The sequence below is a fragment of the Moschus berezovskii genome, chromosome 10, assembly GCF_049115385.1.
Source record: "Moschus berezovskii isolate FMDL1 chromosome 10, NW_MosBer_1.0, whole genome shotgun sequence".
NCBI classification, from domain to species: domain Eukaryota; kingdom Metazoa; phylum Chordata; class Mammalia; order Artiodactyla; family Moschidae; genus Moschus; species Moschus berezovskii.
In genome coordinates, this window is record NC_142469.1 from 43,760,858 (window position 1) to 43,778,952 (window position 18,095).

The 18,095-nt window shown below is 40.0% G+C and overlaps 1 protein-coding gene across 3 annotated transcripts in view; it reads left to right on the forward strand.

Moving 5' to 3' along the window:
- The window catches only part of LAMA4 (laminin subunit alpha 4), a 141,670-nt gene that overhangs the window by 24,152 nt on the left and 99,423 nt on the right, over positions 1–18,095 (forward strand). For all 3 annotated transcript variants that reach the window (XM_055432776.2, XM_055432775.2, XM_055432777.2), the window contains one exon: positions 15,387–15,488. In XM_055432776.2, the coding sequence (XP_055288751.2) occupies positions 15,387–15,488 (102 nt within the window). The remainder of the gene's footprint in view (positions 1–15,386; positions 15,489–18,095) is intronic.

Below are 18,095 nucleotides of genomic sequence, written 5' to 3' on the forward strand. Positions count from 1 at the left end.
AGGAGATAAAACGGTGAGGTCTAGAATCTGGGGGTATCCTCAATGCAAACATATTTGGAGGAGAAATTCACTCAACAAATATTTACTGAATTGAATCACTGCCAGATGCATGGCTGACAAATGGGGACTTGAACATGGATATACATGTGTGCACTTAAAATGCCAAAGAGTAGGTTTTCAACATATTCTGACAACTTGGGGTGCAAATTCTAAAAAGAAATTACCTACAGATATATGTTACATGGGGAGTGGAGGATCTATTAGCTGTTGGAAGAGTAAGGGGAAAAAAGAGACAGAGAGAACACATTTGGAAAGAAAATTGCCCTACCAATGAAATGCTCTTAATCTAACAACTGTTCCGTTCCGTTCCGTCGCTCAGTCGTGTCCAACTCTATGCGACCCCACGGACTGTAGCCTACCAGGCTTCTCCGTCCATGGGATTCTCCAGGCAAGAATACTGGAGTGGGTTACCATTTCCTTCTCCAGGGGATCTTCCCGACCCAGGGATCGAACCTAGGTCTCCCGCATTGGAGGCAGACGCTTTAACCTCTGAGCCACCAGGGAAGCCCCTAATCTAACAACTAGCTGACTGCAATTCATTGAGAAATCTATCAAAATTGATATTTGAAAGGGATCCTTCCTTTGAATAAAATCTCTTATCTATTTGGATTCCTTGAAAATATGCTTTATCAACTGAACAGGGGAAATCTGTCACTTCTCCCAGATTGTTATAAATTATGAAAGAAGGGTCCAAATATGTGAAGTGCAATCCATCTTTAGATGGTGCAGTTTCAGTCTCCAGATGGATAGAAGTCAATTTGCTAGTTCCTTTCAGTCTATAACAGGCTATTCCAAAAATATGCTTTGTTAGAGACACTCATATCCATATACTTTCCTGACTATGGTCCCTAATAGAACACTTAAAAATCTGTTATCACCCCAAATTAATATTTAGGATGATTACCGCTTAAAAAAGACCTTTCCACTTCAACAAAGAACAGTTATTTTCCAAGAATTGATGAAATGTATATGAAATGTAAAACTGGGTTCAGGATGTTGGAAGAAATCATGGGTGTGGTTATGGTTTTGCCTGTTTTCAGAGGTAAGTCCCAACTAGAATAAATAGGCACCCTTAAAGTCCTCCATATTACACAGGTAGCCTAGGATACATAGCTTTACTGACAGAATAAATAAGTGTAAATCAAATTGTCATTTAAACATTTTAGAAGAATCTAAAAGTTGGTGTATGTTTTAACTTAGACAGACATACAGACATGTGAAAGGCTTCCACATAAGATAAGGTAGCTATTAGCTGTATGGTAGAAAACAAAGGAAGAACAAATTAAGTAAGGAATGTTCTTCTGCTTATTTTTTTAACTGCGTGTGATGATAATGGTACATAAGATGAATAACAAGGAAGTTAATATACACAGGCAGTTGAATCTATTGTCATGACCACATTAGTCACTTCCTAGAGAAGATATTTTAGAGACCTCACCAGGTCTAGACATGTAAATACAATAGCCAGCCAATCTAAGTGGGACCCTTTGTTTTTCTTTCTTCCTTTCGTGGCAACCCACTCCAGTACTCTTGCCTGGAAAATCGCATGGACAGAGGAGCCTGGTAGGCTGCAGTCCACGGGGTCGCTAAGGGTCGGACACGACTGAGCGACTTCACTTTCACTTTTCACTTTCACACATTGGAGAAGGAAATGGCAACCCACTCCAGTGTTCTTGCCTGGAGAATCCCAGGGACGGGGGAGCCTGGTAAGCTTCCGTCTATGGGGTCACACAGAGTTGGACACGACTGAAGTGACTTAGCAGCAGCAGTAGCAGAGAAGATATTTTAGAGACCTCACCAGGTCTAGACATGTAAATACAATAGCCAGCCAATCTAAGTGGGACCCTTCGTTTTTCTTCCTTCCTCTCGTTCTTTCTCTTCCTTTCTTTTTCATGAGCATTTGTATCCCCTACATGTGTATTAAGAAATAAAATATTGCCCATATAGTTAAACCCAGATATCTTCAATCTCACTCTTCTCCTTTACTCTTAAATTGCCTGATTTGGTAGGTTTCAGTTTATTTCTTCTACTTTTCTTTATATGCATGCATCCCTACACGTTATCGGAGAAGGCAATGGCCAGCCACTCCAGCACGCTTGCCTAGAAAATCCCATGCATGGAGGAGCCTGGTGGACTGCAGTCCGTGGGGTCGCTAGGGGTCGGACACAACTGAGCGACTTCATTTTCACTTTTCACTTTCATGCATTGGAGAAGGAAATGGCAACCCACTCCAGTGTTCTTGCCTGGAGAATCCCAGGGACGGGGGAGCCTGGTGGGCTTCCGTCTATGGGGTCACACAGAGTCGGACACAACTGAAGTGACTTAGCAGCAGCAGCAGCAGCTACACGTTATATAACATAAAATTATTTTGCATGTTTTAAAATACAATATAAATATTGTACTGTTTCTATTCTAAGGCTTGCCTTTTTCTTTAATATTTTTCAAAGATTCATTCACGGTTGGAGGTTTTCATTTGTGAGATCTGTCAAATCGCTCTTCAAAGTTTTTACATGATTTTCCCCTCTCTTCATTCCTTCTTTTCAAGTTCAAATCCACTTTTTCAACTAACATTTTCAGCATCTACTGGCTATTTGTTAATCACTCTAATATTAATAGATAATAAGGATACAAAGATGAATAAGACACTATCCCTGTTCTCAAGCAGCTCATGGTGATTTCAGGGCGGCGGGGGTGGAGCGTAAATTAAAACTTGCAGTCGGGACTGCCCTGGCAGTTCAGTGGTTAAGACTTTGTCTTTTAATGCAGGGGGTACAGATTTGACCCCTGGTCAGGGAGCTAAGATTCCACATGACTCATGGCCAAAAAACAGAAGCAATGTTGTAATAAATTCAATAAGGACTTTAAAAATCTTGTAATAGCATGTTCCATGTCTCTAATGAGGTGTGTACAGAGTGCCATGTGAACACAGAGGAGGGACAACTGGGTCTGAGACTGAGGAAAGGAGTCGCAGGGGATGGAGACAAAAAGGCGCCCGAGCCCCTGCTGCACAGCACGTGCGAAGTCAAGGTGGTCAAGAGAAGAGTATGTTGTGCGGTGGAGGAAATATGTCAAGTTAGAGCAGAGGGAGCTGAGGTTGACGTGAAGAGATCGTCAGAAACTGTATTGTGAAATAGGAGCCTTGTATGTCATGCTAAGGAATTTTACTTACTCATGTATGCAATGAATAAAGAGCCATCGGGAGGTCTGAGGCAGAAAAGTAGTATGGTGAAGTTATTAAAAATTACCTCTGAAAAAAAAAATTACCTCTGGTAATAAAGAATGGACCAGAAGGCAGAAAAACTGATGCTCAAGAGAAGAGCATGAAGGTAATCATGATAATCCAGGAGAGAAATGCCAAGATTCTTAACTAAACACTGGTATTAGGAACAAGGAGGAAGAGTCATTTTGCTAAATATTTCAAAGGAAGAGTGCAAACTCTATGAAATCACAGTATACAAAGGGCGACAGGAGGCGGGATCAGTCTTACCCAGGTGGAGGCAGTAAGGGGCGCATTGTATACAGAGAATTTAAAACAGTAATAAGCTTACTAAGCCACAATCTGCTTTTTATTAGCACTGTGTGCCAGCAATTCTAACTAATGTCCATGACAACATTCTCTTCCCTAAAAAATCTTCTGTTGTCTAAATTCTAACCAGTCACTGTGGTAACTGGTAAGTTTTAACAGTATAACAAATACATAAGCATCAAATTAGCACATTCCAGTTAACTTAACCTTGATAAACACTGTATCCTACACAGAAATTAATTCGGCAAACATCCAGTCCTACTGTCCTAACAGATAGAGATATTCATTTAGAGAGGAAATTTATAACAATTCAGAATTGTGTAAAGTAGTTTCTAACTTGAGACTCTAAACTCTGTGATACTTCATTTACCTCCATTTAAACCAGATATTTGAAATAAACAAAGATAGCATAGTGTTTGTAAAAAAAGAGATAAAATATGAGTACTTAAACTTTGTCATTCTATATGCAAAGAATTCCCTGATTATTGCAGAGTTCACTCTTTTGGAAGCATTTCCAAAACCTACATTAATGCAAAATACATTCATGTGATTGAAAAGCATTAATTCATTACTTTTTCCTTTTATGTTCCATAATCTTTATCATTAACCGAGCTATAAGAAGAAAAATAGATTAGGGAGAGACTATACAAGGTCACCGTGGGATACATTTAACTCCATGTGCTTACAGAACTGGAAAAGGACTTGTCTAACAAGCACTTGGAAACAAAAGTGTGGCATAGGAGAGCGAGATCAGGGTTATGTAGCGAGTTTGGGGGGCTACCAGAATATAGATGGAGGCTGAAATTGTGGGAGAGGCTGACCTCACCAAACAAAAGTATGTAGATAGAAAAGAAGGACACAGAGGTTATCCTGGGGAACACCAACCAAGTAGGAGCAGCAGAGGAGGAGGAACAACCTACCGTCCTCCTCAAATGCTCTCTGACCCCAAATACTGAAAAAGACAGGCAGGAGCAAAACCCAAAGAGGGAGTTTTCCTGCAGAGAGAAGAGAGAATTTCAAGGCAAGGCAGTGGGGGGAGGCGGAAATCTCAAAAATATTAAGTACTGGATAAGAACAAGTAACATTGGAAAAGCAAAGCCACAAAGACATCACCTGACAGCTTTGTCAGGGCAGTTTCAGCAGCATAATGGAGACAGAGGCTGGGGTCAGCATAGAAGGAAGCCGAGCCAGTGTGACTGAGTTCTCACTCACCAAACTTGGCTGGGCAAGAATGGAGGAAAATGAAGACGGGGCAGAGCTGAGGGAAGGTGTTCGTACAATCTGAACCTGAGGGAAGAAGTCAGGGCTCATCCAATACAGGACCCGGCACCCAACTGTACCCTGCTTCTCCTCATCACCCTGTGGGTGCAAAGAGACGGGTGGCATGTTAGGGAGGGAGGCTAGGTGTTGGAACAGAGCCTGCTGGCCACAGATGTGCGAGCCCCAAAGCATGGATAGAGGTGAGTCTTTCCTAAGAAGAGAAACATGACCTTCTCTGGGGTGGGCAGAGGACATTAGGACGAATCACGATAAAGATGAGTTTTGAGAAAGAGAAGAGAGGTAGTATGCGATTTTGCACCCAGTGACCTCCATCTTCTCATTAAAAGAAGAATGATTATCTCCTAAGATTAAAAGGATAGAGTAGAGATTTGGCATGAATTTCTCCTTTCATACTAATTCACCACAGTATTTCTTCTGTGATGCATAAACCCATGAGGAAGAGCATAAAGAATGACAGGTACTGCCAGTCACATTCTACTTTGCATCCTGAGTGGTCCGGTGTGAAGGCAGCAATGAACTACACCAGGTACCTCAAGCCAGAAACAGGTATATCTACTAGCAATGGAAATTGATGAAACACCCCAAACAGAGGACTCATCCAAGGAAGCACTGCTGCCTTCCCAGGGCACACTAAACAGGAGCCATTGTCAGTCTATAGACAATTAAACTACTCAATTTCTTGTAAAAAGTAATGGTAATTTAGGCAGACATTTGCAATCCTGTGGGTAATGATCAAATTGGAATATCTATAAAGAGCACTTAGCTCAGTGCCTGGAGTCTGTCAATAAACATTAGCTGTTATTATTCACAAAAAGCAGTTGAAGAGGACAGAGATGTCTGCATCTTACAACACTGATTCCCACTAAGCGGTTAAGGAGTCATATCAAAATCCCCTAAACCTTGTAACTCTGAGGTTATTTCTCTCTCCTTGCTCTTAAGGCTAGCCCTTGTGGTTCGCATCTCTTCCTTTCTTGGAAATGTGTCCATGGCATTTGCCCCAGTAAATTAAATAAAACTGAGTCAGTTTTCAGATATTAAAAAAAAAAAAAATTTGGCAGAGGCTGTGTTGTGTAACCATAACTTGGAAGGCAAGGAGTGAAACGCACAAGCCAGCAACATGAGGCAATGTGAGGAGGACCTGGAGCAGAAAGGCAGATGTTGCAGATTTCTTTTCTTTCCTTTTTTTTTTTTTTTTAAGAAAAATCGAAGGGAAAAAAGGCATTGCTAAAGCCCCATTATGTTTTGTAAGTGGTAATCACTACTATAAATGAGCAACTTAAAAAGTGTTTTAAGTAACTTTTCAAGGAGGAAATTGAAGAAATTTTCATCAGCAATAATGAACATAATCATGCTCCAATCCAGCTCTTCAAAAGGAAAATTTTTATGGCTCTGGGGCTCTAAACTTTTCTTGTTTGATCCTCTTGGTTTTTTAACTAAAGAGAGCTATTTATTAACACACATGGTAAGTATTCCATCACAGCCTGAGTCTGGTGTTATCTACAAGTCCAGATAAGCATTTGATCAAGTACGGGGTTTGAGAACAGTTATTTGAGAAATTTGAGTGGAGTACTGATTTCCATGCCCAAGAGAATACCAAGAAGACCTACAAAGTGTGCTGAGGAATAGCCACAGAAATACAAAGCAAATGCCATGATAAATATCTCTCCACTCTACAAAATTAAACGAGCTGACTTAACTGTGGACAAGATAGTGGTGTTGTGTTCCTCAGAATTCCTCAAGACCTAAATCAGTGTCTCTAGTTCATTTGATTATTAAATTGAGAACTGGAGAGTTTTATAAGCTTGCCAAGGAATGGCAGATAGAGCTCCTAAGCAATAAGCACAAAGGTAGTTCTAAGAGCCAACTAGGAGAAACCAGCACCATGGTTAGTGTTCAGCTGATACCCTAGCTTTATGATGTCAATCCTAAGAAGAAATATCTTTGAACTGGATAAACCCCTGAGGAATGTTGAAACCACTTTCCTAATCAAGCTATGGTGAAATCACTGTCCAAATCTAAAAATTAACTTCACCTATTGAAATGTAGGGAATTTCAATTACACAAACAAGTGCTTAAAGAGACCCAAGGGAGGATACATGGGTAATTCTCTCCTTATTCTAGTAAAGTCAATCAAAAAGGCAATTTCTTGCTAACTGTAGCCCATTTCATAATGCATTTAACTTATTTTGGCACTTCCATTACAGTTTTGTATATGAATAATCAGAACATGTTAAGTCCTATCAAAAAAAAAAAATAGGCAAAGTTATCAATAGCTTAATTAAGGACTGCTTTCCATGACAGATACTTTATCTTTTGTTCTTATAGATATAGAAAAAAATAGCCTGTGAGATGCCTGCATGCATGCATGCTAAGTCACTTCAGTCGTGTCTGACTCTTTGTGATCCTATGGACAATATGCAGCCTGCCAGACTCCTCTATCCATGGACATTCTCCGGGCAAAAATACTGGAGTGGGTTGCCATGCCCTCCTGCAGGGGATCTTCCCAACCCAGGGATCAAACCCACATCTTTTATGTCTCCTGCATTGGCAAGTGGGTTCTTTACCACTAGTGTCACCTGAGAAGCTCGTGAGATGCCTACCCATGTAATAAATTAATATGTTCTTATAAGTCACTCTTCCCCAGCAAAGGCTTAATTGATTTATTTTTATTTTTTAATATTTATTTTTATCTATGTATCTGGTTGTACTGGGTCTCAGTGGCAGCACATGGGATCTTCGATCTTCGTTGTGCATGGGGGATCTTTTAATTGCAGCATATGAGATATTTAGTTAAGGCACGGAGGATCTTTTTTAGTTGTAGCATGTGGGATCTAGTTCCCTGACCAGGGATTGAACCCAGGCCCCTTGTACTGACAGCCCAGAGCTTTAGCCACTGGACCACCAAGGAAGTCCCTAAATTGACATTTTTAAATAGATTAAACTACTGGTTGCTGTTAGGTCCCTAGATACTGATTTTAATTCTGCTCAAGTTTTAAACAGATGGAAGTCAGCATTGTGTAAGATCCAGAGACCCCTGAGTAAAGGCACAAAGCTTTAGATCCTAAATTAGCATAACATTCAATCTTAAGGTGACTAAATTTTAAGGTGATTCACACATTAAAAACGGAAAAAAAAAGGAACTCACTTAAACTAGAGCTAAAATCATTGTTACCTGGAAACAGAGAAAAGTGGATTCATTATGCCCATACAAAAATTGAATCAGGAAGGTAACTGAATGTGGGCTGTTAAATTTTAAGAATACTAATTTAGAAGATAGCAGTGACTCTGTATGCAAGTGAATGAATTTAGAGAAAAAAATTTTTTAAGCTTTCCACACTAAGTCTTCGTAAATTAAAGCAAAAATTAATGAATCAGAATTTTAGGAGTCCAATTCAGAAAGCAAGATGAGTTGAAACATTTGTAAGATATTTGTAGATTCTTGGTTGAAGACACAATACAAAAATTCCAATAATAGGTCAAATCCTATTAAAACAGGCACAGGGCTGTGGAATATGCTCTCAGTAATGGAATTTTATTATCATTAATTCATTATTTGTTGGAACTGGAGATGAGAGTCTGTTTCTCTTTGGGACATCAAGTACCTACTCAGAGATATGTCTCACTCTCTCAGATGACAACTTCAGGCTTCTCCTGCTTCTGCTGCTGCTAAGTCACTTCAGTCGTGTCCGACTCTGTGTGACTCCATAGATGGAAGCCCACCAGGCTCCCCCGTCCCTGGGATTCTCCAGGCAAGAACACTGGAGTGGGTTGCCATAAGTCTGGTCAATTTTTGCCATTGTTAGTTTTTTAATGGGTGACTGGAGACCTCAGATTCCTAAAGAATGCTGTTAGGCTATTTAAGCTGTTTAGTCAACTGGGCTTTTCAACAGTAATTTTGAAGGTCCTCAGTTCAGTTCAGTCCCTCAGTCATGCATGACTCTGCGACCCCATGAACCTCAGCACGCCAGGCTTCTCTGTCCATCATCAACTCCTGGAGTTAGCTCAAACTCTTGTCCATCAAGTCAGTGATGCTCTCTGAAGGTCCTAGAGATTCAGTATCTATGTGAAAGCAGTGGCTTGTAGCCATTCCAATTAATTGGCTCCTCTGTGATAATATTTGGAAAACACAGTGAGATTTTTGTGAGTTTTTAACTTGAAACAGTATTACTTTGCTTGGTACTCACTTTATTTGATAACTCCAAGAGATTTTTAGGAATTTGTCACAACCAAAGGATGCAGACTGAACTGTACTTCAAAAGACTACAATTTAAGAACTTTTAAGAAAATTCAAAACATCTGATGACAGTATTGTTGGTTTAAGTCTAGTGTTTTCAAGGGGATTTCTTTCAATGAGGACAAAGATGATCAGCTGTATAAATGTTATCCTCATTGTTAAGAAACAATCTTAATTATAACTATAGTGAAATAATTAACACCGTGATTATGTGATGAACCTCTGGAAATAATGTCTTCTGCAGAGATATCAACATATTTAGTTCAGTTCAGTTCAGTCACTCAGTCGTGTCCGACTCTTTGCGACCCCATGAATCACAGCACGCCAGGCCTCCCTGTCCATCACCAACTCCCGGAGTCCATGTGCCATTTATATTTAAAAGAACCCACGACTATCATTTTGGGTTCTTTTAAATATAAATGGCACATAGATATGCCACACTAATTTCCTCCTAAGGACCATCTAGTTCTAATTTCTATAAATATAAAATTATTCAAGTACACATACATTCATTTTTTACTCCAAGTCAGACATCACACTACTCATAAGAAAGTAAGCAAATGGCAGTTGTAACTCTTATTCTTCAAAGGCAGAAGTAAATGTTATTGATTAATCCAATCTCAGTGTCAGAGAAGGAGGCAAGCTGTAGTAACAGAGTGGCTTAATAGTGGAGAGCTGTAAAAGGTCTACAAGTGATTTAGTGGAAAGTAACTGGTCAAAAGGAGAAGGCAATGACAAGCCACTCCAGTGTTCTTGCCTGGAGAATCCCAGGGACGTGGGAGCCTGCTGGGCTTCCGTCTATGGGGTCACACAGAGTCGGACACGACTGAAGTGACTTAGCAGCAACAGCAGCAGCAACTGGTCAAAACAACAATGTGGCTGAAGTAACTTGTTTAGAAAGTAAATATTCTCATTCAGTGGCTTTTATATATTAATAACTGGATGTATTTTTAAGCATGTACCTGTTGTCTTTTTTTAATTTTCTGGGGCTTAAATGAGAGATTTTACATGTTTATTCATTTTAGCCTGCTTTGGATTTGCTGTTTATAATAGTAAAACATTGGAAATAACCTGAATGCCCAACAAAAAGGGTTTGATTAGCATATATTAATGGTACACCAGATGGTTAACAGCTCAAATTGATAGTCAAACAATGGATCTAATTTCTGGGCCCACCACTTCTTATCTGTGTTATTTGATCTGGATAACAATTACTGTAAGCCACACAGACCTGATCAGCAAAATGAAGGTAATAGAAGCTACCTCATAGGGCTTTGGTGGGATAAAAACAAAAGACCTATTACACCATGACCAAAGCAGTGACTTAAGCATGGCAGATATTTATGCTCAATTAATTTAAAATGTAAATTAAATACATTTTAAAAACTTATTTACGAGGGGCATCATGGTATAGTAGAGAAACAAGATTCGGGTCAGTCTGAACCTCTTACAAATCTGTGTGATACGATACTGGATGCATTGCTAATCTTCTCTCACTCTCAAGTTTGTTCACTGCTAAATCCAAGTGCTGTGCTCTGCTGCACTGTGCTTAGTTGCTCAGTTGTGTCAGACTCTTTGCAACCCCATGGATTTTAGCCCACCAGGCTCCTCTGTCCATGGGGAGTGGGTTGCCATGCCTTCCTGCAGGGGATCTTCCCAACCCAGGAACTGAAACGGGGTCTCCTGCATTGCAGGCAGATTCTTCACTAGCTGAGCTACCTGGGAAGCCCAAAATGCAGATATTTACATCTAATGCACAGAGTTGCTGTGAAAAGTAAATACTATAACATGGATAAAGTACTTATCACAATACTTGGTACATAGACTTTCAGTAAATAGTAATTATATTATGATTATCATCATTATTGCAATTATCATCCTTGTTATTATCATCAATTTTTTAAAGGTTGTGGCACCATGCCAGAAGGTACAAATCCCCCGAGTGCTCTCTAAATCACCCACCCACATGTTATACAGTTGTCTGCTGTAGGTCAATCTTAGAAAGGCAAGAGGATTCAGGGTGGCATTGAAAAATTGACTGTAAGACTTCTTCTCTTGCTTACACACACATGTATATACACAAACACATCTTTGTTTAGTAAATTCTGGAGAATACTTTCGAGGAAAGCAGACAGGTAATATTTTCTTTGTAAGAAGACTATTCAGCATTCAGTTCAGTTCAGTCTCTCAGTCGTGTCCCGACTCTTTGCAACCCCATGAACCGCAGCACGCCAGGCCTCCCTGTCCATCACCAACTCCCGGAATCCACCCAAACCCATGTCCATTGAGTCAGTGATGCCATCCAACCATCTCATCCTCTGTCATCTCTTTCACCTCTGGCCCTCAATCTTTCCCAGCATCAGGGTCTTTTCAAATGAGTCAGCTCTTAACATCAGGTGGCCAAAGTATTGGAGTTTCAGCTTCAACATCAGTCCTACCAATGAACACCCAGGACTGATCTCCTTTAGGATGGACTGGTTGGATCTCCTTGCAGTCCAAGGGACTCTCAAGACTCTTCACAAGCATCTAAACATCACAGGTCTTGGATTACTTTAAAGATTGTTAAACAGGAGCAAAACTAAAAAAATAGCCACATTTTCATTCTTAAAAATATCACAAAGGTCAATTTTGTCAGTTTCTATAGAATTTCAAACAGAGATTTAGTAAAAATTAACAGAACTTTCTGGGGGGAAAATGATGAAATATTTTTACATGAAAGAATCAGCCTTAAACACTCTTACTAAGGATACTCAAGCTTCTGTCAAATCACATAGCAATCTACCATTCCAAGAAATCCTCTAAAGTTCTACAATTCAAGGTCTAAGTTATCAAGTGTATGGGGTCTAGTAATGGCATCAGAAGCTCCCCATATCCAGGATTTTTATTATCCGATAGTGGTGCCTTCCTGTGAATTTTAAAATGGTGCCTCCCTTCTGGATAGATGAGTTAGAAAATACAATCCTTCCAGGTGTGCAAAACCCAGCAACAAATGAGCTGGCCAGGCTTCCAACTTTTGGTGCCCTCTCAGCAGGGGGCCAAATGACTGTTCCACACAACCTTGTCCCTGCCTCCCTTCTCTTCCCATATCCCACAGTATAAGACCTGAGCCAAGACATCTTTCACATAAGGTCAGAGTCTTTGCCTAATGGGTGGGTAAGTTGATAATGAGAGTGAAGTCACCTCCTAAACTTGGCATAAAGTAAAGATTTCATCTGGTACACAGTCTAGGTAGTGGTTTCCTGGACTGTGATGAGAAAGACTGCAGACCCAACGCAGCCCCAGTAGAGAGCAGTGAGTGGATTAGCAGGATAACCACCGGTTTCCAACAGCTTGTAAGACTCAGATGTGCTATCCTAGTCCAAACCATTCAAATCACAAGCGTTCATTGAGCAATGACCATGTACAACTCACTGTGAGTGCCTCTTTGAAATAATCTTTTCAAACCTGATCTCACAAAGAAATTTCATGGGGTCTTTTAAAAATACATATCCCTAAATTTTTTTCAATATACCTAAAATTATTCTAAAATACAAACTCTTCCCCTTTTTTGTTGCTTTTTGGGTTTTTTCCTACGTTGTGGTAATTTTAGTTTTTTTAAAAATGAGTCTCTTAATTTACTAGGGCCTCAGGGATATAAGAGATTAAACACAGTCATATTTAAAATGATGCATTCATTCAGGGCAAATCTTATTTTCTTTGTTTACTTCAGAAGAGCTGCAAGAATGCCTAAAAGACTTGAGCTACTATCAATTTAAAACACCCTTACAGAAATTTGATTCCTTGGGCCAGAGGAAGGTCTTTACTATAGTTGATGGTACAAGTGGAGCTTTTCATGTACTGCTTCCAGGCATCATGTACTGCTTTTCACGTACTGTTTCCAGACTCTCTGCCACCACCAGTGTGTTTTTCTGTTTCAAATACACCTCCGATCTCTGCCCCACTCCTTGAAAGGCATAGAAACAGAGGCCAGAATGGCGGTTACAGGGGCTGGGATGGGAGACAGGCAAACTGAGAAAGGTTGGTCGGAGTATAACTTCCAGTTTGCTGCTGCTGCTAAGTCACTTCAGTCGTGTCCGACTCTGTGTGACCCCATAGACGGAAGCCCACCAGGCTCCCCCGTCCCTGGGATTCTCCAGGCAAGAACACTGGAGTGGGTTGCCATTTCCTTCTCCAATGTGTGAAAGTGAAAAGTGAAAGTGAAGTCGCTCAGTCGTGTCTGACCGTTAGCGACCCCATGGACTGCAGCCTACCAGGCTCCTCTATCCATGGGATTTTCTAGGCAAGAGTACTGGAGTGGCTTGCCATTGCCTTCTCCGAACTTCCAGTTTAAAAGCTAACAAATTCTGGTTATCTAATGTACAGTTACTAATACTGTATTATACACTTGAGAGTTGCTAAGAGAGCAAATCTTACATGTTTTTACCACAAAAAAGAAATGGTAATTATGTGACAAGATGGAGCTGTTAGCTAATGCTATGGTGGTAATCATTTTGCAATCCATACTATCAAATCAGCATGTTGTATATCTTAAACTTATACAATGTTATATGTCAGTTATATCTCAATAAGGCTGGGGGAAAGAGTTAAACAATTTTTAAAATACAGTATTTATTTTATTCAAAAATGTAGATTCTTTTGCTTAACCATCAGACCTGCTGAATCAGAAACTCCCCAAATCAAATGTCCTTAACTTGGGCAGTTAGAAAACTCAGAAACCACTGGTTTGGAGGCTCCTGAGATAACTAATACTAAGCCCTTCACTACTGTTATCCATTCCTCTTATAGTTAAAAATTTCACCATATGTGAAATTAGGTGGTCTGAATTAAATGCTTCCTACAGCAATTTTAGCACATTTTCCTCTCTTTTGTTCCCTAGTGGAAACTGAAAAAAGGCTTACCATCAACTATAAAGTCTCCATTATAAATTGGTCCCCTCTCAGCCTTTTCACTTAGAAAGACAGAATTTCTTCACCTTTTCTTTATAAAAAAATGTCATTGTGCTGTATTAAACTTCTTTCAAATGGAATATATTAAATTTTAGTTTTAGGACTACAGTGTTTTTATACTGTGAATGGTATCTAGTGAGTCCTTCTCTAGAGAGAAACAAGCAAGAGGAAATGGCTTTGTGTAACAGTCAGGGACCTCAGCCAGATACAATGAAGTTTCCTAGTCAAAGGACAGTACAAACTACAATGAGTCAATGGGGGGTGTGATGGGAACCCTCTTACTTTGTAAGTTTGTGGAAACAACCCAGATTCTTATCTGTCTGGAATTCTTTAGATGTAAATCTGTCTGATAGGCAAGGACTGAACTTCCAGACCTGTGATGGCATGGCATTTCTGCCTTGCAGCGCTGAAACATTCCAAAGAAATGCAAAATACATATCTGTAAGCCAGGAACCATGGCATAAACAATGAACAATCTCATAGTTTCTCAACCTGACTCTACGAGTGACATTTGGGGAGGGCCATTCAGCAAACGCAAGATGGTTTACCATCACAACCCACTGCATCTCCGGGCTTAATTATCTCACCCACTGCATCTCCGGGCTTAATTATCTCACCACTAGAAGGAAGGAAAACAATGTATATCTCACAGTCACGCGGATAAACAAAATACAGGGACGGCACCTACACACAACCCACGACATGTATAAGGATTCATTAACTTCCTAACCCCTCCTTTCAAATCTTTAGGATCTGAAAAGAGGATTTTTTTTAAAGGTACGGCTTTATGAGGCACATCTTTTAAGTTGTTCTCCCACAGCCAATAATTTCTGAACTCGTTAAGTCGTTATTCACAGGAAGCACGATGTAGTTCTTCACCCTGATGTGGTTTTGTTTTGTCTTGTTTTGGAATGAAAGACAAGATTAGAAAATTTCTCCTTCATTGTTAACCTAAAATCTTCTCATTCTTCCTAACAACGTCGAACGGTGTTAAAGGTGTTCCTATTGTCCTCAGAAAGTGACTGGAGTTCGCGCGGTGCAGACGAGGTCACGTGCGCGCCGGCAGCTGCACATCGCGAGAATTGGGCGTCATTTGTTCTCGCGGTGTCCCGGCTGCGTCAGGCGCCCTCCCCCGCAGCCCCCCAAAACCGCAAAGAGTAGGAAAAGAGGAAAGAAAGGTACATAACAAAGACAATTGAATGGTAGCATAAATAGTTCATTTCAGTATGTGTAAATAAATATGTAGATCGTTTACTAATCACCTCTTACTCCTCCCAGAAAATGTTGCCCAAAATTGACCTTTTCAATCATGAAGATGCTTTTGTTTTGTCTGTTTCAGAAATGCGACGCTGGATTCTTCTTTGCCTACTCGGAAGAATGTTTGCCCTGTGACTGTAATGGTAATTCCAACGAGTGCTTGGACGGCTCAGGACTCTGTGTGGTAGGTCTGGGGCATCTGTCACTTTTCATATATTTCACTGAGCCTTTCCATCTCTGGTGGAGATGAAATAGTCTTCCTGGGCATTTGAGCTACGGAGGAGCAAACTGCTAATCATGGTTTCTCTTTACTCTTCAGTTTTTTCTGTAAAACACCTCATATAAACTGCTTATGATTCTAAGTGGCCACCAAGGTATATCTGTGAATGTGCCCCTGTCCCTGGTGGTAACTGCCCCACCACTTTCGCAGCTGGTTTCCATCTATCGGCCAGTGGGGATGGACCTGAAAAATAATACACAGAGGAGGAAACCATCCATCCAAATTCCTCTGTAATAGTATAGGTTGCCATATGTTTGACTTCACGCCACATAAACCAGGAGAATAAAACAGTTGTTTCATAGCCTATTTTATAACTTAAGATAGTCAGGTCTATAGATCAAAATTTCCTAAAAACTGTATTTGAACCAAATAGCTAATAAAAATGAAAACTTTGGCATTGTGGTCTTTGTAACTCTGTAATCAAGCCCCCAGAGACTTTTCCCCCCTTAACTGGAATGAATTTTCTAGTAGACAGTGAAACATGATAGAGATTTATGAAGGAAACTGAGAAACCTTTTAGCAAAAGTGCTTGCTACATATTTCCCATTTTCACTGAATGGATTGAAAACCTAGTGAAAATAGGGATTGAAATATTTACCAGAAGTGACTTCAGTAGAAGTCGTAGGAGGCATTTTTAAAGACTTATACCCTAAAATCATGTTTTCCTTCATGAGCTGTACTACATAGCAGAAGTGGATTCTTCTAGTTCCCAGGAGGCAAAAGAAGCTTCCAAAACGCAAGAATATTTTCGCATAGACTGGAAATTGCAAGAATACTTAAATACACCTATCTACCTCAAAATTAGCATAATTGATGGCATTAGGCAGATGCTTTTGATTATAAGTGGTCTTCATGGTGTGTACGTGAAGGTGTTATTTTACTCACGCATTCCATTAAGATACAAATTAGAACATTTCCATTTATTTTAAACCTAACAATTCACATTTTTCTAGGTACAGAAGTGGCAAACACTAAAGGTTGCTAATGCATTGTAGTGTTTGTTTAGTCCTGGTGTTTCTATTTTCCCCTTCCCCCATCTTCTTAAATAACCATTGCATCCAGGATGTCCTCTGCAGCAGTGTAGGCACAGGCAGCTGCCAAATCGACCCCTTTCTAATGCCTCCATCTCCGGTTTCCTGTTATTTTAATCCCAATGACATTTGAAAAGAGAATCCCATGAATGCACTTGAACTAATAATGTACATCTCTGATAATTTGACCAATTAAGGGCTCTTCGTTATCTGGTTTATTTAAGAGTAAGACAATAGGGACTGGTCAGCCCATCAGCTGCTTTTAGGCAGTCAGTAAGATGGAAGACTGAAATAAATTAGAGGGGGAAAAAATCCCTCCTGTTATGCCTATGGAGAGCTATGATAAAACTACTCTTCCTTACAATGACCTTGTTAAAAAAGGAGCTATCATGGTTTTATCTTCGACCTGGACTTGAGCTTCCAAAGGAGTCAGTCATCATGTGATTCCTTCATAGTTCCTGGGGCATACAATGTTCTGATAAAAGTTTGGGGATGGACTTGGGTATAAACGTTTATAAACACACTCAGGTCAGTTGCCAGTCTTCCTGAAATTACTTTGTTCCAAGTCAGAACATTAAAAAAAAAAAAAAAAGGCCATCTTACTTATCCTAAAAGTGATCCCTCCACCTCACCCTACCTAGACGGAAGTGTCTTTTCCCCGATTAAAGTAATATACGCTCAAAGTAAAAAAGCAAAAAAAAAAAAAAAACCACAGATGTATACTATTCATGGAATTGAGAGTGAAAAATCACCCACAGTCTTATCTCCAAGAGCTAAACATGTGTCTGTATTCCTGCAAATTTAATTTAGGTAAGTAAGACTAGATGATGGGCTTCCCTGGAGAATTTCATGAACAGGAGCCTGGCGGGCTGCAGATCATGGGGTCGCAGAGTCGGATACAGCTGAGTGATTAACACTAAATGTAAGTGAGGACGCAGAGGAAGCCTGCCAATATAGAAAGAATGTGTTGTTACCTAGTTGGCAAATGCATTGTCTGTGGCGGCACTTTAGAATCAAACTCATATTTTTCTGTTTCCTTTGTCATCCCTGTTCCAGTTTGCTGGTCAAGCGGGGCCAGCTTCTCAGCTCCTGCCCTGTAGGAGTTGTAACCCCAGCTCATTCTCAGCTCCACCTAACACCTGGCAGTGCACTCTGGGCACCAAAGCTTCAGCCAGTTCTTACAGTTTGCCTGAACTAACTCATTTCTCCCACCTTCCATAAGCAACCAAAAATAAACAGTCTTCTTTTGTTTCATTTTATTTTGAACGCTTGTGATGCCTCTGTCTTGTCTTCCCCTGTTTAATTCTCCCTCCATTCCCATGTTCAGTTTCAATTTAACCTTGTATTTTACAAACTGATTTTAAGAAACTAAGCCATTTGACAATAAAATACAGAGAGACAAAGTTATGCTACCATTTTAGACATACCAAAAAACTTAGAGATTTCCTTACAAGAGAATTACCAATTCTTCAAATGCAGA